Source organism: Anser brachyrhynchus (assembly GCF_964034855.1).
Source record: "Anser brachyrhynchus genome assembly, chromosome: 9".
In the NCBI taxonomy this organism is placed as follows: domain Eukaryota; kingdom Metazoa; phylum Chordata; class Aves; order Anseriformes; family Anatidae; genus Anser; species Anser brachyrhynchus.
The window spans coordinates 8971693-8995473 of record NC_137703.1 but is presented as its reverse complement, the minus strand read 5'-3'; the positions used below and the strand labels follow the sequence as shown (position 1 = coordinate 8995473).

At 41.2% G+C, this 23781-nt stretch overlaps 1 protein-coding gene across 3 annotated transcripts; it reads left to right on the top strand.

The window, feature by feature from the left end:
• The first annotated feature begins 713 nt into the window (after nt 1–713).
• On the top strand, nt 714–22408 carry DCUN1D1 (defective in cullin neddylation 1 domain containing 1). Of its 3 annotated transcripts, XM_080604619.1 has the most exons (8): nt 853–3005; nt 11536–11752; nt 12940–13108; nt 13695–13825; nt 17677–17759; nt 18002–18098; nt 19585–19650; nt 20220–22408. In XM_080604619.1, the coding sequence occupies exons 1-8, from the start codon at nt 3003–3005 to the stop codon at nt 20228–20230; spliced, it is 777 nt and encodes a 258-aa protein (XP_080460745.1). In that variant the 5' UTR covers nt 853–3002; the 3' UTR covers nt 20231–22408. The 3 variants fall into 3 exon arrangements, with proteins under 3 accessions (XP_080460743.1, XP_080460745.1, XP_080460744.1); XM_080604617.1 differs by lacking the exons at nt 19585–19650; nt 20220–22408 and adding an exon at nt 18643–19577 and having other exon boundaries at nt 714–3005; XM_080604618.1 differs by having other exon boundaries at nt 861–3005; nt 19585–22408.
• The last annotated feature ends 1373 nt before the right edge of the window (nt 22409–23781 follow it).

Below are 23781 nucleotides of genomic sequence, written 5' to 3'. Positions count from 1 at the left end.
CGGACAATGTAATCAAACTGGCTTAGGCACCAGATAGCCTGGCCGCGGTAGCCAAGAGCTCAGGGTAGGCTAACTTACCTTTGATTCTGTCATTTAGACATACCCAAGGAAGCGCTCTGGAAGTAAGAACAGCAGAACATACTGCCCCACTGTGATCAACAACAGAAGACTTAGGACTTAAATGGCAGTAGGAAGCCACTTCTTTTCTCATAGAGAGTTTTACCTTGTGATGGAATTTTAACTGGAAAAACAAACAAACATTTCCAATGCATTTCACTTCTCTTTTCTATTTCATTTGCTTTTCACTGAATCATCCACTTTTTTATGTGCTAAGAAGACCCTGCAAAGCAGGCAAGTATAATATTCCATATTTTATATGATGGGAGATCACCACACGTAGGGGAGTTAAGTTAGACCAAATCACAATTCAGTCAAAGCTGGAAGTAGACTCCATATCTCCTGACTCCCAGAAAACAAAGATGGTATGGTAGGAACAATTCCTGGATATTAAAATATGTTAAAGAACAACTTCCACCCGACCCGCAGCTAATTTAAAAATTGTTAATGTGTAACCCAGGCATAAGATGAAAATAATAGATTTAACAAACAGCTGTAGCAATTGTGATTTTTTTCAAGCAATGTTTTTAAACTAGACATAATTTGAATGCATAAAGTCAGGTCTTCTAGATAATACCCGTGAGTCTAATGATGAAAGTAGCAACTTACTAAACCTTATGAACATTCTTGCATGTGAAGTTCCTTGTGCTCTTAAATGTTTGTAACATCAGGCCTTCATTTATAATGAGTTTAATCTAAAACTCATCTGAAAACGAAGCAAAGACCCACAGTGATTTCAGTAGCTTTTTTAATTAGGACCCATACAAGAAAAACTTAAAACTAATTAATGTTCAGGACTTTATTCAATGAACAAAAAAAGCAAAATGAAAAAGCCTTTCAGAGTTATAAATATCTCACATACAACTTGTTAAAAGAACAGGTAAAACAAAACACAGATGATGTGTCATCCTCCTTCTTTCCCCCAATAAAAAGCAAACTCCAACCAAACACCAAGAAACTGCAACACAGAAAACCAGCAAGAGTAATAGACACTAAAGAAAGAAGTCATTTAAAAATCCTGTCTCTGTCCTGAGGAATCCACCACAACCGCAGTTCATCTCAGATTATTGTTACACGTTGCAATAATTCTCGAGAAGGTCTAATTTGCATCTTCAGATTGCAGGAGGGCTGTCACAGCACGTTATAGTGATGGCAATTAGCTATCTCCAGGAAATAAGTTTTCAGGTTTGGCTTTGTCGCTCCTGCTGTGGTTCAGGTTGACTCTGCTGGTGTAGCGGTTATTTACACTGGCCACTTTGTAGCCATCCTTGATTTCAAAAACATGCTTTTCAGAAGGATTTAAGGTACCCAGGCAACTATCGTCTCTCGGGAAAGCTGAATTCACACTTAGTTCTGTATGTCTAATATCTTGACAATGCTTAATTTTACTGTTTTGGAGCACCAGCATGGTAGAACATCACAGGACAGTCCTGATTCTCCTCCAAATACTCTCTCAAAAAAAATTCTACCAATACTGTTTTTACTCCTCATATTCTATCTAAGCTTAGATCTGATTTTCAGTGAGTGAAATATGTGAGAAGTGATTCAGACCCTTCTGGACAAAAAATTATGTACGTAACCCCTGGATATCCATCACAAAGCAAAAAGAAATAGCTTCCTCAAGTCAAGTTTCCGTGATGTGTGTGACCATACCAGTCATGTAATGTAAGTACAGAAGCTTACTTTCATAGCTCCCAGCTCAGCAGGAGATGCAAAAACAAAGATCAGATATCAACTCTTTGTCCTTCACATCTAGGAGTTTGCCACCACTGCAAGTTTTATCAGCAAATACTCTGCTTCCCCAAACCTCTTCAGCTGCCAAAAGTCTACAGTGGCTAGAATAAGCTTCCCTGGGGGAAAAAAACAACAACCTACAACTGTCTGGCATACTGGTACAAACCGTGACTTAACCCTTAGAACCTCTCTTGCTGTTGTCTGTGCAGAAAAGGCTACACCTTTTGATGGCAACTTGTAAGCAACAGCCCCAAAGTGGATCATGACCTCAAGACCTAGCAGAAGATGGATCTTGCAAGCGTAGAGGTGGTCCCATCAGAAAATGCCTGTAAAGCTGCTGCCCTGAAATCTCACCTCTCCCAGCTCTCTGCAGCTACACAGCAAATGTTTTCAGCCTCCTTTGGAAATGCATTCTGAAAGGCCATGGGATGGTTTCCTGGTTTCTCACCCCAAAATGCAGGCTCTGCCATTAACCGCAATTCGGCCACTGGTAATGTACGCTCAGGTGCACGTTACAAAATCCTGTGTCGACGTTTCTGGCTGGAGTACTGAGAACGCAGGCTCACCCACGCACGAAGCGGTACCAGCACTCTCCTACCATCGAGGGCTCTGTGAAGATGCCAGGTTTACCACTGCCTTTCCCATTCCACCCCTTTTTACCCTTAACGCGCTCGCAGCGAGGGCTACCTCGGGGCACACCTCAGGCGCCGCCTGCCCTCAGCAGCCACCTCGGGGCTGAAGGAAGAGGCTCCCCTCGAACCGTCGCAATGTCTTTTGGTCTCTTTTGGTTATTTTTCGAGCAAAAGCACACTTTTCCCCCTCAGGAACCGCGAGGCGGCGGGCGGGACCCCTCACCCCGCTAACCCCGTGGGCGAGCGGGGCCTTTCCCCCCTCCCCACCTCAGCCACCCCCGGCGCCGGGCCCCGCACCTCAGCAGCTCCCCTCCCTTCCTCCCGCCCGGGGCTTCCCCCGGCCCCTCACGGAGCCGCGCGGCCGGCCCGGCCCGGGGCCCCGCCGCACTGCGCATGAGCGGGAGGCGGCGGAAGGGCCCGTGAGGAGCCGGGAGCCGCCGCCGGAGGAAGCCGCCGCCGTCGCCGCCGCCCTCAGCGTCCGCCCGAGCCGGGAGGGAAGAGGCCCGCAGAGCCCCCACCATGGTGAGCGGCCTCCCCCCGGCTCCCCGCCGCCCCTCGGCTCGGGGCGCGGAGCCCAGGCGGCGCCGCGGGGGTAGGGGCAGCCGGGGCCTAGTCGCGGCGGGCCGGGGTGTCCCGGAATTCCCGGCTCCCCCCCCCCCACTTCTCTCCCTGCGGGCTCTGGGGCCCTCGGTCCTGCCGCCGAGAGGCCGGGGGCTGCTCCCGGGCAGGGCTGAGCGCCAGGGCCTAGGTTGGGGGGCGCCGGGCTGAGGGGGAGGCCTCCGGCCCGCGGGGGTCTGTCAGCTTTGTGCGGGCCCGGAGCTCCGGCAGCGCGCTGAGGAGGGAAAGGAGAGCGGTGTGGTTGTGAGAGAGCCTCGGGGAGGGGGCAGGGGGCTGCCGCGGAGCGCCCCGGAGGGGTCGGGGGGGCTCTGGGGAGGCTCCGGGCCCGTTAAGCGCGGGGAGCTGGCGGGGGAACTTGGCCGCTCTGTTCCTTGACGAGTTGGGTTGGTTGGAGGATTTCTGGGGAATCGCTTTGTGTGGTTTTGGTAAGGTGCTTTTTGTATAAGTGGCATAAAGGAGGGCCTGCCTGTCCTGCGTCTTCTGTGCATTGTCTTGTCCCTAATAGCTAAAGACGTGTGGACTTGAAAATCAGTTGACTTTCTCCTTTTCCCTCTGGAGGGAAACCACGCTATTGTTATTTTTGTGTGTTTAAACAAAAGATGATGATGTACCCGAGCATTAAATAAGGGATCCTTATTGGCTTGTAGCATACAGTAGTGTCTTATGTACCTGAGGGAACGTGTTTATAGTTGTACTTCTAGGCCTCCGCTGTATACAGAAGTTGTACAGCTTTAACTACATCTGTACGGTTAAAGTAGCACGACTTTTCTGTAGAAGCTGCGTTGCCTTAGGAAAGGTGTAGGAGAGAGGCTGAGATCTACCGGTGCACATTTGTTGGTATAAAGATATCTTACGCATGCAGCTAATATGATTCTGGCAAGCAGTGTTCAGAGCATATAAAAAAAAAAGACACCTCTAGCTGATGGGGTGATGTTGGCATGAAAGTTTGGTTAGCCAGGATTTAAATTAGTGGTGTGGTACGTAGACCTCTAATAAACCTGTCACTGTGTTACCAATATAATTCTTAATTGAATAGTTTTATGTAGATCTTCCTGTGAATTTTTTCAAGGGAGCTTGAAACTACAGTTCAGTCTGTAGAGGTGTCTTACTGTAATTCTGCAGCTCTCGGGACTGTCTCAAATAACAGTTGTCTAGTAATGTTATACAACTTCTATCGAAGAATTTTTTTTCCATAAAAGTCACCTAGAGCCGTCTCACGGTTTATCTGGTGTAAGCATACAAAATAAATACACGGTTGATGTCTTGTGTGAACACTTATTTTTGGTTGGCTCTGTGGTTAGGAATATAAATTGAACAGTGCTGTTGTAAACGGCAGTGTAACAAATATTATGGCAATATAACAACAGACACACCAAGCTGAACAGCCTTTTGTGAGGAAATGTAGAATCCGATCTGCTTCGGCTTCTCAGAAATACCCAAGTGAAGAGCTAGCAGATACGCTCCATGGAACAATCCTGCCCAGATAGATGCATTTATCAGACGGGAGGGAGTACCTGAACCCGTGGCCCCGAGCGGGCTGTTAGGCACCGTGCAGACAGGTGTTTTCCAGGTCGTGCCTGTTGGCTCCAACACCCGGGTGAAAGGATGTCGTAGACACTGAAGTGGGGCTAAATGACAGGCTGCGGGTTTTATAGGTTATAAATACAGGTATGAAATGTTTCTAGTGTCCAGGGTTCTGTACCTAAGCTTGTTTCTGTCAAAATCCTCTATTTAGTAGGGGAAAGAGCAGGGATGGTTCTTCCCAGGGATCTGAAGATCTTGCCCAGAAGCACAAGGTTCAACATCCCGTCCTCCTGCCCGCATGCACGGCTGCTCTGGCGAGTCCTTCCAGTGGCTGTGGCAGGTTCCTGGGGCCGGCTGCTTGTCCAGCACAGCTTGTCCCGTGCTGCCGTCCGAGGCTCCTGCAGCAGAGGTCTGGCCCTGGCTCACCTGCTCAGCGCTGCCTGTTGGGGCGCTTCTGGCGCCGACAGCCCCGCCGGTGTTCCTCCCGCCGCTGCTGTCGGGACAAAGGTTTCCTGGTGCTGAACCGTCTTTGTCCGACACCTGGAAGGGAGGCCGGCGTGGCAGCCTGTTAGGCTCGCTCTGGCCGTTTGGTTAACTTGAAAAGTGCTTTCTGTCCAGCTCGCAGCGCTCAGGTACGCTGCCCGGCAGGGTTCTTGGGGCCGCTGGCAGCAATCTGCCTCTCCTCCCCACCTTTCCATTAGAACTGAGCACCTCCCATAGTGGCGGTCACCTTTTCCCGTGTCTGTCGTGTTGCTGCTTCAGCTCAGTTACTTCAGACAAGTAACGTGCCTGCCACTGCAGACAGGGTTGCTAGCAGCAAGTTGATCCAGTGTACTCTGAGCCATCCTCTCTGAGGAGAGCTCCCGACTTCGCTGCATTAAATGATTTAATGGATTTAGAACTATGTGCGATACTCGAGGCAAGCATGCACCTATCCGTATCTTTATCCAGAGCCAAAAGCCAACCTTCTCTCTATTTACAATATCTTTTATATTGTCCAGTTTGTGCTCTCCAACAAATATTTCTGTGCTGATAAATACATCATTCCTTAAATACATTATTTCTTAGTACAAACCTCAGGTGACAGGAAGTTGAAGTTCTCGTAATACTGAATTTTTAAGTGTCTGACACTGTCTCCTGTAATGTTATTGTACTTCATGACATTGTTATTTAGTGTTTCACCCAACAAGCTGTTCTGCCAGGCTGTTTTTTTTTTTTTTATGGTGCATATTCATGTCTGTAGTAGTTTGTTGGTATTAAATGTTTGGTCTTGGTTCTCCTGTAGTAAAACTTGTGGATTCTTGGCATTATACTTAGGACCAAGCAGCCTGAGTGCTAGACAAGATGGTGCATGATCTTGTTTCCTCTCCCTGCTAACCGGAGAACCCTTTGAACTTACACTGTAAAATCGCTTTTAACTAGAGCCATGAAAAAACTGTTCGGGAATATGAACTACTCTGAGAACAAGGTGTGAAATTTATTATGTAGCTCTTGATATTTTACCCGTGTTTTATGGTGCCAATGCAAATTCAGGGAATGAAAACAGCTTCTAATGGGTGAACAGAGCTTCTAATCTGGAGCAGAGTTAAGAATGCTGAACAACTGACAGCTTTATTTTGTGCTTTTTTTAAGTTGAAAATGCCCAGATTTTTGGTGTTTCCGTTACCTCCCAGGTTAACATGAATTACCCTGAAACATATTATACCTACTGCTTTCTTCTGGGTAGCTGTCTGTTATTGCTCTTCTGTGAAACACTTTCAGCCTGTATGGAATAACTGAAATCATTTTATCCACTAAACTTTAGAGGGTGTAAAAAGCAACTTTGATTTTGTGTTGCCTGTGATGTTCTCTTTGGATTTTATATGTCAACAGGCCTTGTAAATGTCGGTTTTGTTCTGTTCCACTGCAAACAAATGGATTTCAAGTCAGTTTCAAATAGCTTAAAAATCTCTTTACAATCTTCCTTTGCATGCCCTCTTTTTTTTGGAAAAAACAAAACAACAACAACAAAAAAAACCCCTGCTGTAGAACATAAAATTTCGTTGAAGGACGTGTTTATTTATATTGAACAGAAAATACAGCTATTTAATTGTTTATGTTGTTAACTTGGATTTAACGTGTTTTTATGTATATATATGTCATCGAAAATGGATTAAAATCTAATTACGTGTATTCATAGCCTTCTGGCAGAAGTAAGTTGTAATTAACTTTTGTTTTCTTATCAAACCAAGAAAAACATTCACGATTTTGCTTTTTAAGCTCTAGCCGTGGATTCGTTGAATAGAGGCAATAAACAGAGTACTTGCAGGCATCTTGTACGTTCCTTTGGCTATAGTGCAACGTGGAGTGATTCAGACATAGCAGGAAGAAATACTCTTTTGAGCACATTTTGAGGAAGGAATATTCTTTGTGTGCACACAAAGACGCGGCAGAAGTGACGGTCGTGGTCTGTAAGGTAACCGCCTGCACAGACCCGTGCCGTACGTGGGCTGATGTTACTCGGCGTTTGACCCGACGTCACCGGGGTCCTTTGAAAGTACACGGGTGCTTCCTGTAGCCAGGTATCTTGCTAGGGTTTGGAGGGGGTGAGGCTATTGTAGAAAAGGCTTTTACCTGTCACCTGCACGAGGACCTATCAGGCATTTCTTTGAGTCCGAACCGCAAGAAAATTGCGGATGTCCCATCGTTCAATCCCTGTAGTTAGCAGGGAAACTAGCAAGAGGCACGTCCACTGAGGGTGGGGAAGGGGAGAAGCAGGCCTTGTCACTGAGAAGTGATACTGCAAATGCCTTTTTGGGGGCTATAAGGAATTTGGGGCAGGGATAGTTCAAACTGATTGTACACTGCTTGTCTGGCAGCCGCACACAGCCGCGAAGCCAAGTCCAAGAGCAGCGTTTCGGTAGGAATCCAAAGGCTCTCCAGCCCAAGCAGTGCGGGACGAAGGTTGTTTATGTTTCCCATGGACGTTATCCAGGGGAGTGGAGCCCTTGTACGGCTGCTCGTTATGCACGAAACATTGGTGACTGGTGTGTAGAGTTGATTTCTGAATGTGAGGTGGCTAAAAACTGACTGTAGATGAGGAAAAATAACTGTGTAATCAGAGTTGGCAGGTCGTTACTAGCATTTGCTTTTGGCCTCGACTGGGAAAGCTTACTCCCCTAGTCGGAGGGAGTTTCAGTCTGAGGCCAGAAAGGGGAAAAAAGACCAAAGTGTGGATTTTTTTATTTTTTTTTTTATTGTTCACTGAAATATCTAATAGTAGTCACTATCAAGGATGCGTTACTGAATTAGAATTATCAACTTTGGAACTAGATGGGGAGAGAGAAGTGTTCACTTTAAAATTAACATAGCATCAGAAGATGCAGGGAAAGACAAAATTATTGTAGAGCTATCAATCTACAATGTAGCTTTCAATTTAGAGAAGTTATTCCGTGTTTCGAAGTTCACCTTCCGTCTCTTATGACATCTGCATCATAAAAGGCGGAATGGGCACCACACAAACTTGATCGAAGGCGAGCTGGTCCGTATTCTTCTTTTATCCCTTACCCCAAAGGGTAGAACTTATTAGAAAATCTGTTGCTTTTTTTTTTTTTTCTGTTGGTTTTCACTGGTGTGTTTTAGCAAGGAATATATCTGTTAAATGCAATTCTGTCTTCCCTTTTAACTAACATTAAAGTGGAGATATTTTAAATGGATTGCATTACGTTGCAGCGCACACAGTCCCAGTGTAAGGTATTTGTTGCCTGATGACTACAAGATTAAAGGCTGGAGGTGCTTGTGGCTTCGCTCTTGCACACTTAAAACAATAACAGACTGTTAGAGCTTGGCTGCTAGAAATAGCCCCTAAAAGCGCAGGAGCCTTGGAACCTGTTCCCGCTTGAAGTGTGGGTTTTTAATGGGATGAAAGAAGAGCTCCGAGAGGGTAACAAAAACGGCAGCAGTTTCGTCTCTTGCTGTCCTGTGGTAGGGGGAGGCCTCCAAGGAGTTGTCCAGTCGCTTGGGATGTGGAGTGTCTCATCCACGTTGGTAAGCTTCTGAGATAGCATTCATCACATATAAAGGGCTTTGGGGCTTCACTAAATGTAAACTCCTATTCGATCAGTAACGATAAGAGTTATTCCAGAAGAAGAGTATGCCTGAACAGTGTGATTTATTGCATCTTACAGTGTTAGCAAATGCTGCATGCTATTGCGTGTTATTAGCTGCTTGACTCTTGGCAAATTCAGTATTCTTTTTTTTTTTTTTTTAGAGGGTTTTATATTGTTCCTGTCTGTTAGGAAACCCCAGGCAGAGGAAGATCTCATGCATAAATAGGGTTAAATTTTTATCATAAACCTGAATTGATCTAATAAATTGCATACCATTTTTACGTGACAGCCCACAAAACCCACTACCTGTTGTGGTTTTCAGTGTCCGTGATGAGCCCTTGTAAGCCTGTTCCTTGACCTTTTTGTTGCATGTCCTAGCTTTTAGGCTTTATCCTTGCAGGAGTAGGACAGAACAAAGCCTCTTTCTCGAGGTTTTACAGCATACTTGGGTTAAGAAGTGCTGCGCACATTAGAAACTAGTGATTAAAGGCACCAGCTTTCACAAAAAAAAAGGAAAAGAAAAAAAAAAGGCAGCTCAGGTCATCACAAGTGTGACTGCCCCGTAGCGCAGCTGAGCCTGCGGTGACACAGCAGCCTGGCAGTGTGGAACTGATTTGGGGAAGCTGGTGATTGGTACAGAAAGTAAGGCATGCGACTGTTCCGTCTTCGTTTGGCATTTCATGCAGTGGTTTGCTCTAATTTGGCTGAATTTACAGAATGATTTTAAAAACTGCGACTGCAAATTCATTGGTCGTTCCTGGAAGTCCTGCCGCATGGCTTACTCAGCATAAGCTGTCTGACTTTGGTGAAGGTCTCGGCTCGGTCCTGCTTGGTGCTGAGCGTATGCCGTGAAACACAAAGCTGGCCCCAATTCCCAGCAGTGGGCCTGGAACCAAGCCTGAAAATCGGAGTTTAAGAAACGTCTTCGTAGCTGAAGGTCCGGTGTGACAAACGTGTTGGAGAGGCTGAAATAAAGAAGCAACACGTAGCTTTAGAAGTAATATAGACCAGCACTGGTGTGTTGAAATCTGCAGCGGGAGACGTAGGCTTGCTTGGTGGCATGGGTGGGTTTTAAGGCAACGTGCTTCTGGTGTGTTTAGAAAGGCGTTAGTGTAAAACCCATACCTTGCCTGCTCTTACGAACCGTAGTGCTCTCGTTCACTGTCATCAGGCAGGAGAAAACTGATGCTGAATTTTAGGGCAGATTAATTTGTGTTCTGTAGTGTTGGTGAACTTTTCTAATGACAATGTGATTGGACATGAATTGTTCTCTGGAATAAAGAGCTCCAGCTCATACTTCTCCTAACCCGTTCTTTCTTTGGCTGAGGGTGGTTCGTAGCTCCTCGAGACTGATTTTTGCCTCTCCCTTTTCCCTTCACCCCTGGAGAAGGAGGTGTGCATTTGGAAATGGCAATAATGAAAAGAATATGTAAGTCTAGGTAGAACGCAAGGCAAACTACACGTGAGATATTTGTGCCATGTAAGAAGCACAATCCTGACCTGAGAAGCCAGGTCAGGACTGAATTTGGATGTAGTGCAAGAGCTGTAAGATGGCTTTCTCCTGATCAGCAGTTAGCTTCGTGTAACTGATACCTTGGAAATACCACGTGTGCTTCTCCTCATCAAAAATATCCTTGGGAATCTCCCCGCAGTGATAAATGTCGGGCAGCAAACTCCCTGCTCGGTTTTGGGCTGGAGCAGGGCAGCTGGTCCTGGCCTGAGCCAAGGGCCGGATTCTGCGGCTCTCCCCAGCTAGTTGCCTCCCTGCCTGCCGCAGGCGAAGTTCTGTGCCTTTTTTTCCCTTTTTTATAGCTTCAGTTGCTGCACCTGTGAAATGGAAACAATGCCTCCTCGCAGGAATGTTTGGTAAATTGTGCAGGTGGAGCTGAGCACCTTCAAAGTGAAAAATTCTCTAAATCAGTCTTTTAAGGTATTTCAGTGTGTAGCTCCCTGAAACATCCGGGCCAGCCCAGTGCCTTGCTGCCGCCTGGGGTTACCTCATCCCGGCAGCGTGGTCTCACAGCTCTTCCTGCCACCCCCAGTGGTTGTTCCTCCAGCCTTTTGGGGTGCGTGGCATGCACCCTACATTAATGTGAGGCTGGTGCTCTGGGATGGGACGAGTGCCAGCCTCTCCCTCGGTGATGGTGAGCTCTGAAACGGCCTCTTCTGCACAAGGACTTCTTCCCTTTGAGTTGGTATTTGCTGTCTCTGTTGAGGCAATTAATCTGTCAAGTATTTTGATAGCCACAGGCTTTAAGCATTTCAATTACCCGTTTTTGGTACACGTACCATTTTTCCATTAAGAAAAAATGCTTTCTTTTTTTTCTTCTTAAAAATTGGTTTAAATACAGCCAGGTGTAAGCAGGGACACACTTGTGAGTTCACTATGCCCTCTGGTTCTCTCTCAAGATATGCAATAATAATACTCATTTTTTAACTTCTTTGATTGTTTTGCCAGTGTGGTTTCTGTGATGATTCAGCTCGGTTTTTATACCTTCATTCTAGGTATTTTACACGGTAAGTTTGAAACATATACTGGTGTGCATTGCCTATGCAGCAGTAGGAATGCATCCCTCTTACATATCCAAGAGGTTCTTTAATCTAACTGTACCAAAATGCATAACAAACTGTTCACGTATGAAATAATATCTGTATCTTCTGATTTAGTAATTAAAAAAAAAGTGTTGTTTTTCAGTGTCTGTTGCTAGAAAGAAAGTCTAACTGCTGGGGAAATTGTACTAAGTATTTATTTAAAAAAAAAGTACTGATTTTTTTCCTTCTGATAAAACATTTCTAGTTTCGGTATTGTCTGTTTTTGCTAGAACAAGTTGAAATCATCACAGAAGGATAAAGTGCGTCAGTTTATGGTCTTCACGCAATCTAGTGAAAAGACAGCGGTGAGTTGTCTGTCTCAGAATGACTGGAAGCTAGATGTTGCAACAGACAACTTTTTTCAAAATCCTGAACTTTATATACGAGAGAGCGTTAAAGGCTCGTTGGACAGAAAGAAGTTAGAACAGCTATATAACAGATACAAAGGTGAGTACCCTAAGTCTTAAGCCTTATTTCCTGGTTGTATGTATTCTTAATTACAGTGCAGGTAGAAGGGAAATATACGTAGGTTTCTGCTTCGCAAGGATTACATTTGTTTGCCTTATGTACATTAAATACGTGTCCAGTTTTACAAGATTGGGGTCTGGAACTGGAATTGTGAGTACAGTGAGTAACTGTAATGGTCACTGTGGATTTTAGGTGACTCTTTTGGGGGAAGCATTCCACTCAGGACTTGCTCCTGACAAAGGGTTGCATAACAATGACAGATTCTACCTTAAGTTTTACTCACCTTGTGCTTATTATGAGTGTTACAAACAGAGCAGAAATGAAGTCTTTTTATCTGTTATAAAGGCAGTGTTCAGCTGAGAGTAGCCCGCCACATACAAATGAATTCAGAACAGTAGAACAAATTCAGTGATTTAGCAACAACCCCCCCTGCCAAAAAAAAAAAAAAAAAAAAGCTAAATTCTCTGTCGGTTTTCATGTGTGGACATAATCCAGATACCATTTTCCTCAAGTCTTCGTTGGCTTGTGTTAGTAGATCTTTGTTAGTGCAGTTTAAACGTGAACATCTTACTTCCAGACGAGATGTTGATTGATTCCTTCGTGGAAAGGCGTGTCCCTGGCTGGAATCGGTAATGGGGCAGCGTAACTTTACTCTTGGAATTTACCACGTCCAAACTCACATGTGCTGGTGATGCCAGAAAATGCACAAAACTGATGTCGATTCAGTAGTTTACGGGGAGACTTGATTATTGTGTCAGTACAGCTTATGCAGAATTGTTTATAATGATACCCAAAATCTTACTAAAGATGCCAGTAATTAAGTGTGCGGGTGGGAGAGGACCGCTGTTCTCTCTCTCTGGAATGAGTCAGAATATCATGCATGTTAGGCAGAAACCAAATCTTTGCTGTGCTTTTGTCTCTCAATAAAAATGACATAAGCTTCCCGTACAATGAAGCTTTATTGTCGAAACTTCCTCAAATGTTAAAGCTTAAGCGTTGAAAGTACTAAACTAATTCTGTTTTTTAAAATACACACTTTTAAGAGCTTATCCCAGAAATGACTTGAAAATGTTTGCTTTTCTTAAAGACTCTTATTGAATAAATCTAGTATTTCAAAAATTGCTTTTTCTTTTTTTTCTTTTGATGCTTACTTTTATATCCCAAAGATCCTCAAGATGAAAATAAAATCGGTATAGATGGTATACAGCAGTTCTGTGATGATCTAGCTCTCGACCCAGCCAGCATTACTGTACTCATCATTGCATGGAAATTCCGAGCTGCAACACAGTGTGAATTTTCAAAGCTGGAGTTCATGGATGGAATGACTGAGCTAGGGTAAGTGTGCAGTATTAGAGACTGTCAGTGTAATACAGTGCCAGAAATTGGAACGGTCCTCCTCTGGGGAATTCAGAATCACATTGCCCTTTCAGACTTCAGAGGCTTTTCAGAGGCTAGCATCACTTGTCTGCCTCTGTAAAAACGCATCTGCTGTCCATGTGCTAGATGCGTAGTGACCAACAAAAGGAAGGTGGGTTTGAGTGCTGCTTGCCTTGGTTGCATGAGTTAGCTGCTGTAGAGTTATTCAAGTAGACAAAGCAAGGATGTTGGTCGGCAGTCCAGCATACCTGAGTTATCCCTGTGTAGTGTGAATATAATAGTCTTTATCATGTTCTTCTAAAAATCTTGTAGATTATGGAATCCGATCCATGAGCTAGTATGTGCAAATACCAATGTGAAAAAAGAACAAAGAAATGAAAATGTTGTATAAATACAGAGAGTTAAAGGTTGCCTGATTTTGTTTGTTTGTTTTTGTTTTGATAATTGTATTGTATTCCATGGAAATGTTATAAAAGACTTCTAAAGTTGTGTCTCTTACAGCAAAACAAATAACACACAAATAAACATGCTTTTTAAAATGCAGATGTGACAGCATAGAAAAACTAAAGGCTCAGATTCCTAAAATGGAACAAGAATTAAAAGAGCCGGGAAGATTTAAGGATTTTTATCAGTTTACCTTCAACTTCGCAAAGAATCCGGGACAGAAAGGTTTAGGTATGTATTCTTAATCATAAACGTTTGTGCACAGATCTGTGGAATGACTGATTAAAGCAGTGAGTGAAGGTATTACCATGATCCAGTGAGTCTGAAAGGTAACCACCCTTGTGATAAAATACACGTTATTGTGAAAGGTAGATGTCAATGTCCGATGTTCAAGCTGATAGAAATATCTGCATAGTTAATATATTAGACTACAAAATTTTATGAGAGGGTTTATTCTTTCATGAAGAGTGTGTGAAATTCTCAGCACAATGGATTGCGGTCTTACATTAAAGGCATAATTACACCATTTAGAATTTGCAGCGCTGAACAAATTAATTGAATTTTCACTTTTAGGGTAAATTTAACCTGTAAAACTGATTTCCATATGAATGTACTTGTACAGAGTCTCTTGTATCACCAAAAATGCGTGCAAATGCCTTTGCAAAGTAGAATTGGAATAGTACAAATAGATTTCTATATCCTGGGCGTAGATGCCTTTTGCTGTTGTGCCTTTGGTAAAAGGTGCTTACCTTCAGCCTTTTTCCCCTTGGTTTAGTGAATGTTTTTCCTTTCTTTCATTACTTCAGAGCTCTCCTACTGACTGTTCTTTTCATTACATAATAGGAGAAGTAGAAGAATCGCTTATTAAAAATAATTTTAAAAATATAGTTTTGATGGAACTAAATGAGCAAACTGTAAATCTGTCTATTCAAAACTGCAAAAATAAAAGGAAGTGTGCTTAAAAACATATGTCCATGCATGTAGCCAGATCTGAATCCTGCAAATAAATGAATGGGCTGATTCTTACTTTCTCTTGCTACAAGTGTGTAGACAGTAAATTGCGAGTGGATGGAAGCTAGGTTAGAGACGGTGTCAGTCTGTAACTGTTCATACCACAGAACTGATTACAGTTTCTTCTGGTTACCATCGTGATGTTTGTTTGTTATTCTTAATTTTTAAACAGCTTTAGACAGCGAGGAAAGCTTTTGCAAAATCCCTGTTAGGTGGTAAAAGTGAAATAACAAATTGCAATGAGGTCATAATTAATTGATCAGTTCTAGTTATGTTTCTCAAGGCTTCAACATAAGCAGGACTGTTTGATGTAGTAGTTACCTGCTATTTTCCTCTCCATATTTCTAAGATATTAGGAAGACTTGCATTATTTTTTCTGATTTTTTTCTGATACCTTGCGCTATATAGAAATGAATCTTTTGACCATCCCAGACGGAACAGACCTCAGTAAAAATGTTTTACCAGAAAAATTTAACTACCTTGCTTTTCTTTCTCATTCATTGTAAAGGTTATTCTTGCAGGTTAAGCTCTAACAGTGATGAAGAGAAGTATTTCTCAGATCCAAATAGCACAAATATATACATACGCACACAGGGTAAGATTTTCAGTGTGGCTCCAGAAGTGATGTAGAACTAAGCTTAAAAGCTGGATGTTTACCTACCTTTTTGGTGCCAATAAATGCGTGGTTCTAGGCATGAATTTACAACAGGGCAGAATAATTCTGGAAACCCTGAAGCAAAAGAATATCGGGGAAGTGCAGTGCTGAAAAGTGCGTGCTCCTAGTTAGGCAATTAATTTGGTAGTGTCTAAATAGCTTCTTGTAGGCACTTGCAAATTGATTTTAATATATATTGGTCTCTAATCTTCTAAAAGTTGTGTAGTAGTTCAGGCACAGTTTAGGAACGTATGTCCTGTGCATAATTCCTTAGTGCAGTGTAAATACTGTGGATGTTTTAAAAGTTCCTGTGATATCTGCATGTCAATTTGCAATACCTTTTAGCTGATGCTCACTGCAAACATTGTTTGCTTCTCCTGCATGCCTGTTTTGAGACTTTCATATGTGTTCCATGCTTTTTTCTGTGCTAGCAGATAATGAGAACGTTCCTGAGCATTCTTTCAATTTTCTTAGGAAAATGTAAAATTAAATGCTTACTATATTATTTTGTGACTCCATAAAATCTTCTAAGGCATGTAGTGTTGTCTGAAGGCATTATGTCTTCCCCCAGGAATAATCTGGAAGTTGTATGTAAGCATATCGGAATGCACAGCTTGTTTATAATGTTTGTTTACAAATCAGTCTAAATACACAGAGATTTGATAATCTTGTATTTTGTGCCATTAATGCATCACAAGTAAATAAAACTTAGTTTTATGATCTGTTTCCTTGAGGAAATGATCAACTAAATCTGAACTCTGAATCTATTCACTTTTAGAAATCCAGTAGTTTAAGTTGAAAGCTAAATTGTGAATTTTTGTATATGGATTCTTTGAAAAAGAGATACCTAGCCTTTATGCTCTTGAACAAGTTGTCGTTTTTGGATATTTAGTGATGCGTTGCGTCTTTGTTTAATTTAATGGAAACCCAACCTTAAGCCTTTAGAGTGAAATTACACCCCCTTGCCACTGATTGAAAATCCTCCACAAATTCTATTCATCCCTTTGGTCAGGAAGCATTATAACGTGATTACACTGTCAGAGAAGAACTTCTACGATCAAAGATACCAAACAATTTAGAATCTCCCCAGCAGTCTTCTGTGTTCCCTCCAGCAGTGCAGAGTTCAGTCTTTGTTTTGTTTGCTATTGGTTTCACCTCTAAGGTCCACCTGCCTGGCTTGTTTGTTTGTTTTTAATAGTTTAGGGGTTGAGAGAAAAGTGAATATGTTTGTTTTATTTTCTTTTTTGCATTTTTGTTTGTATTTTTTTTTCTTTTTTCTTTTTCTTTCCTTTCTTGTGAGGTTCAGTTGCTCGTGTGCCTCTTCTCTCTTCTTCCACAAGAGGATTGCTTATGGAAGAAGAGATTTAAGAGGCTGCAGAAAGATATAAGAGCTTCTATGAAAAAGCAGGTCACTTAGCTAGGTAGCCTTTTGTAGTTACTTTAATTACTTGATGATGGATACTGAATTCAGGTAAGATCACAGCATTTTATTATACAGTACAGAGATCCTCTTTAATTCCTGCTAGTGGAGATCGTGCTAGAGGTCATGAGCCAGAGCTCATATACTTTTTTTTTTTTTTTGATCAACATGTTACTGTGTCACTAATAAACAGTAAACACACGACATTACAGCCTTTGGCAAGTACCATGGAGGCTTTTTTGTTTGTTTGCTTTCCCTCCTCATATGCTAGATCAACTAATCTTCTAATTGCTGTGTTCTAACAGCTCCCACTGCTGACAGCAGCATGCAGTTGCCTGAGAGGCAGCATGTTCTTATTCCTGAACTCTTGTCAGGTTGTTCAGTCGCCCTGAGAAATGGATTCAAAACAAGCGAGAACTTCACAGGGGTCATTGAAATGCACAAAGTGAAACCCATCATCTGCTTATGCAATAATTAATACTTAAATAAAGAATATCTCAAAGGGAAACCTGTTGCAGAAAAGAACTCTTGTCAAAGGGCATCTAACAAAGCCAGCACCTGTGACAGTGTTGCTCTGAAAATGAAACCATAAAAAGGTAGTTTAATATTAATTGTATTTATATGAACACAAGTAAAACAAAGCAGATCATATTACAAAGTACTAAATTTTTGTCAAGTCAATAGTATATTTAAGACAAATATTTCACTGCATTGTACGTAAAGTATTGCTAGAGAGCAAAAAGCATATGGAATCATCGTGTTTTGAACGTGTTGAATACGAATATGGGCAATTTTCAGTTCTATATTCAAGTGACAGTTTCAAAATATGTAAAGTATTAGTGTAACAATTTGTTTCTCTTGTAGAAGATTCATGAGTATATTTGCATCAGATTTATCTTTTTACCCTTATGAATATGCAGTTCATCTTAGTGTTAGATACCTCTTGAGACGTATTGAAATGCAAATCTCTAAGAGTAATATATTTTAATATTACAGATTTAGAAATGGCCATTGCCTACTGGAATTTAGTACTTAACGGAAGATTTAAATTTCTAGACTTGTGGAACAAATTTTTGTTGGTAAGTTTTAAATCTTTACATAAACTGGACTGCAGTAATTTCAAAACCTGAAATATAAATATGTTTATATTTTTGAGTAGATGCAATGGACTGTTTTGTTACAGATCCCAGATGCTGCACTTCATAGTGTATACAAAAAAAATACATGTCCTGGGGGTATGATTGTGTCCAAGACAGTAAAAATGATTTTGTATATCTGTTCTTAATGTTTTTTTTCTTGTATTTTCCACCCCTCCAAACAGGAGCATCATAAAAGATCAATACCTAAGGACACCTGGAACCTTCTTCTAGACTTTAGTACAATGATAGCAGACGATATGTCTAACTATGATGAGGAAGGTAAACATTTCCCTTTATTTTCATTAACTTCTAACTGTGTTATGGTACATTTATTACTGTGTATCCGGCACAGATATCTAATAGTGTAATTAGAGAACATCGCTGGTGATCTAACGTTCAGAGTTAGAGCTACTTTAAAACATGTTATCTGTTTATTGCAGGTTTAGAAAATAAATGCTGATGTTTTCTTAAATCCCTGTTCACTCTTTTTTTCCTCCTTCATGAGCTCAGATGCTAACTCTTTCTTCTTGAGGAAAGACCCTCACATCTGTATTTAAAAACACGGATTCTCTGTCACTGGTTTTTGGCATCTCCAACCAAGTAACCGATGTGTGGTCTGTGCGTTTCCTTGTAGGGGTCCTCTGGTTATTGCGTCTCTTAGTTTAGAATATTTTTAAAGTTTGGTTGTTTTGGCTTACATGAAGATTGGGCATGTGATAATGCTAAAGTGAAGCTGGCCACATGTAGGGGTTACAAAACATAAATCATTTTCTACAATGTGTTTCTTGTAAACTTTTTTGTATTGATTTTTTTCGTCTTCCAGTCCATCTGCAGCCAAGAACTGCTAATTACCTTCAATCGTTGGCGGCAGATCAGTTCATTGAGTGGAGGAAACTAAACTTCTTGATACTTCCAGAACAGAGGGGAGCAAACTTCAATTTTAATAATTATGAACAGTTCTCATTCCCTTTTCATCAAGCGAATGGGCTGCTGCCCACAATAAGTCAATGTAGTTTAGAAAGATCAAAGGCAGAAAAGAATGTTCTGATGATTTAGAATAAAAAGCCTTTCAGGAAAAAACCCACCCACCCGCAATTATTCTAACTTTCACGTGATAATGGTGCACATGATCAAGAGAGTGGCATCTCTTTGGATATCACTGCCCATAATATGACAAATGTTTATATGCATTTCAGCTACCCCTTGATAAGGAATATGGAAGAGCATACGTAGTATAATACCAGTTTTGTAGGGCATTGGCTATTGGGGTGCATTTTGTTGGTTTTGGGTAAGACCACCTATGCTGATTCTAACAGATGAGCGTTGCATTCTTGCAAGATCATATTGTGAGCTGTAAATGCCTTAGTGTTCTGTGACATGGTGCTGCTTAAACATAGGCTCCTTCATATGATGTTCAGTGTTTGTTTTTTTTTTTTTAGCAGTTATTGCCATCCTGGATACTAGGTTTGACTTATGGCTCCAACAGCAGTACAGTTTTTAAGCTAGAACTTTTGGTTAGGAAGATGAAGGAGGTTATGATCCTTGAAAGGGTTCCATATTAAATGGGTTTAAAGGAATGGAGAAATCTTGAGCCATATGTTAAATTTGAAGCAAGTAAACCAAATTAGCGTTATTACTATTATTTTTTTTTTGCTTGAAACTAGTTAAGATTGGGAAGTAAATAACTTTAGATCTGAAGCTCTAAAAAAGAATGCTGCTTTGATCTGATTTCTTATGTTCTGATCCTTTCTTTTTTCTCTTTTAGGGGCATGGCCAGTTCTTATCGATGACTTTGTGGAATTTGCACGCCCTCAAATTGCTGGGACAAAAAGTACGACAGTGTAGCATTAAAGGACCCTTCTAGAGTGTACATAGTCTGTACAAATACCTGAAATGGAAAATTGCACAGTCAATTTCTGCTGGCTGGACTGAACTGAAGATCAATCCTCACAATGTGGCTGAGGGTTGAGACAAACCTTTAAGGATACATCTTGGACCATATCGTATTTCATTCTTCTACTGGTGGTTTGGGCTTTTCTTCTAGTCTGGACCACTCTTGCCCGCTAAAATTCCAACATTGTGGATTTCATCATGGATTTTTTTTTCTTGTGTGTGGACCACCCTAGTTTCAGCTCCCATAAGTCCTAGAAGCTTTATAATTATTTTGAGGTTTCTGGTTTCACATAAAGCACAATGCTGGTCATCATCAGACAACTATTACATGGCATCTGAATTATACAGATCAACATCAAAACAATTTTTAAAGGAATCCTTAAATATACACTTGGGGCTAGTTGCAAAGACTATTGATAGCACTTCCTTTAAGAGTGATATATTTAAGTGTACTGGGTCTGATTTCTTCTTCTTTTTTTTTTTTTTTTCTTTTCCGGAAAACTACAGGTATCGTCTAAGTGAGTTTGAGCATCTGGTAAAAACAATTACAGAAAGAAACAAGAAAAACCGAGGTTGTTGATATTGGGCTATCTAGGTGCCTATCTGAATGGTTTGATTGTACATCAGCTGACTGTGAGAGCAGTTGAAGTACGACACAACTACTGTGCACTTACAGCACCCGCGTTTAATGTTCTAGTCGGCCTTCAGTGAGCGTCATTTGGATGAACAGTGTGTGTAAGGATAGAATCTAGTATGCTCTAGGTTATTATCTAAGAAAATAGATTTCATTACAGTTTTGAAATGCTTATCTGTCTGTCAAAGGAAGGCTTTTTCATTTCTGTGGAAATCTAAAACTTGAATATGCTGAATTTGTGTCTTAAGTTTGCTACACAATACAGTATTTTAAATTCAGATATGAAACTTTTATGCTTGAGGTATGAAGAAGCAAATGGCCCTGATATAAAAAGAAAGTGGTGCGTTTGAAATGAAACTAGGATTTGAAACCATTATCCTGAGAAGTAAGTTAAATCTTTATAACATATAGGTACTGCTGTTATAGATGACACCCATTTTTAATTATTTTGTTGAGCTGTCCTTAAAAAGACACGTCACTGTGGTTGCCAAATATAGAAATGCAGAGTAAGGCGTTCCCAAACAGGCACAGATCAGATACAAAATACTACACTGGCTTTGTTTGCTTAAATTATTTTGTTGGTTCATCACTACTTCTCATTGTCTTACTGCAGTTAACTAAATCAAGTTCATTTTGTTCAAAACAGGTTTTATCAGATGCGCTTCTTTATTTTTAATATTACAAGAGCTCGTGAACTGCTTTTGCGCTGAACATGGTCTTTACTTCTCACTTAGTTATTTGTGAAGAGATCTGGTATCTTGAGATAAATACTACTCTGTAAAGCAAGCTGGAAACTACCAAGCTCCAGGAAAAAAAAGAAAGACTATAGCTACAAATAAGGGTAGAGGTTTGAGTCCATGTGCTAAATAGTCCCACAGTAAGGCCAGAATTATTTCTGAAATGAGTAATTGGTACTTGCACTAAACAGCAGCACACTTCTATGCAGATGCTAAAAGTATTTTAGGAAAAAATTGACTATTAAACTGCTAAAAATACTTATTTCTATTCTCTGAGGTTTGACCACGAGGCTAGCTTCTCCTTATAGCAGTGCCCTTTTAAGAAAATCCAGCTGTGCATTTATTTCAAGAATACAGTTCCACAGCAACATTGCAGATTTTCTCCAGCTACTGGAATTGGCTATGCCAAAAAATGTGTGTTTTGCTGCTTTTCAGTATTTCCTTTCTAAATTTCATGTAAATATAAATGGGGATTTGAAATTATGGGGTGGGTGTGTGTGTGGGGAAAAAAGCTCTACAAGGTATCTATGCGTGCTGTTTCCTGTGTTGAGGGTTTTGGTACAGTTTCAGATTGATTTGTTCAAGTATGCTGTTTGGGAAGGAGAACTGACTTGGGTTTTTTTTTTTATCCCAATACAGACTTGTCCCTCAAAAAAAGTCTGAGATTGGGTAGTGGCATAATGCCGTGGTGTTTTAAAGAATATTCCTTTTGAATGCAAGATCTTTTCAACAAAATAGTGTTGTCATCAGTTTGGTACTACGTGCTTATAATTACTGTGTAATTATAAAGAAATACATAAAACTTTGACTAATTATGTTGCAGAAAAAGGTTATTTGTGCTATGATGGCATCTTAAGAATTTTTCAAAACAAAATTGAAAGAAACATTGATTTAACAGGGTGTTGTTCTAAGGACAAAATGCCTGGTTACAGAGAATATTTTGTACTGAAAAGTGCTCAGATGTGGCCATGTGTTTGTTTTTTTCCTTTATATATTTGTTTTGGTTTGTTTTTAAGAATGCAGACAGTTGCTTACTTGGATTGCTTTAATTCATAAGTGCTAATGTCCTCAATCTGATGATCTCCCCTTAATGGATCAATTTAATTTTGCCAAATGTCAGGAAAAAAAGGTAAACATCAAGTTTATAACCTGTTTTTATACATTAAATGTGTACAAAATTAGAAGTGCCCTGATATAAAACACTTAATCTCAAGATTATATTTAGTAAAAGCATCATTTACATATCTCTGTAAGTTCAAATGTAACTTCTTACAATCCCTCTCATTACCAACAGAGGCAATAAAGCTCCAGTGAAATTGCCATGACTAAGTCTTCTCATGCATTGATTGTTTCAGCGTATTATTTGTAAGGCTTTCCTAGACTATCCTTTTAACCAGGAAAAAAAAAAAAGGTACAGACTACTTGGCTCCTGCATGAAACATACATTCTATGGTGGACAAGTCTTTTTTTGGGGGAAAATACTCTACAAACTGATGCAACATCTTGCCTGCTGCTTATGCTGAATGTTTACAGGTACAGAATGGAGCTGATCTGACCCAGCTATGCTGCATTAACATTACCTTGCATGCCATGGAAGACACCACACACACTGCATTTATTTAAATAAGTTGGGTTAAAGACTACAGTGCGTAAGTGACTTTTTTATTGATCAACCTGTTAATACGTAAGTTATGAATTGCTTCAAAACTGTTTTACAATGAACTCCTTGCAGAGAACTCCTTATTTAAGAAAGATATAATTTTTTAAGAATACCTCTAATAAACTTTTGTCATTCACACTTTATTTAAATAATGGTGCTAGAAGTCTCAGTAGATTTTATTTGAGTATGGTACAGTGCCTGTGTGTTTTTTTTTTTTTAATACATGCTGCTATTCAGTCCTGTGAGCTCTTAAAGACAACCAAACCATTTAATTGTTGATGAAGTTATCGTACCTGTCAGACATAGGCTCTTGCTTTGTAATATGCAGTTGAATGGTTTATTACCAACATGGCACAGTAGCTGCATGAGTAAACTCCAAGAGTTTTGCTCCCTAAACAGACACCTGTCAGTCAAGCCCAAAAAGGACGGGGGGGGGGGGGGGGGGGAATTACCTCCCTGCTGCTGAATGTTCTGCCAATAACCTACCCTCTATTTATTTCAGTTCTTAAGGTAATTTAAAAAATAAATCGGCAAGTAAAACATTCAAATTAAGCTGTTTTTTAAACTTGATTCTATGTCTGCAGAGTATAAAATGTCAAACCTTTCGTCCATGAAAAGTTCAAAGGACAACGGGCAGGTGTCAAAACAACGCTCTTAAGTCAAATTAGGAAGCTGTTCAAGAAACCAAGGCTGAGAGCAGACAGGTATGTGAACGTTGTGTGAGGACAAGGCCACAATGGGGTGGCCAAGTACCCTGGTTGATTTGCTGCAGAAGAAGGGGCACAAAGTGTCTGGGCGAAGCCCAGTGCTGAGCAACTCTCCTGGCAAGCTCCCTATTGCACAGCTGGTGCCAGGTGGGAGGTGTGCACACAACACATGCACAGGTGGTGGGCTGTACCAGCAGCTGGCACAGGGACGTTGCTTCAGGGCCTCTCCAGCAGCTGGAGAGCCTGAATGCAGGGGCCAACCTGCTGAGCCTGGCAGCTGTGTGGGCACAGTCCGGCCATGGCCAGCTCAGCTCCTGAAGCAGCAGCAGTG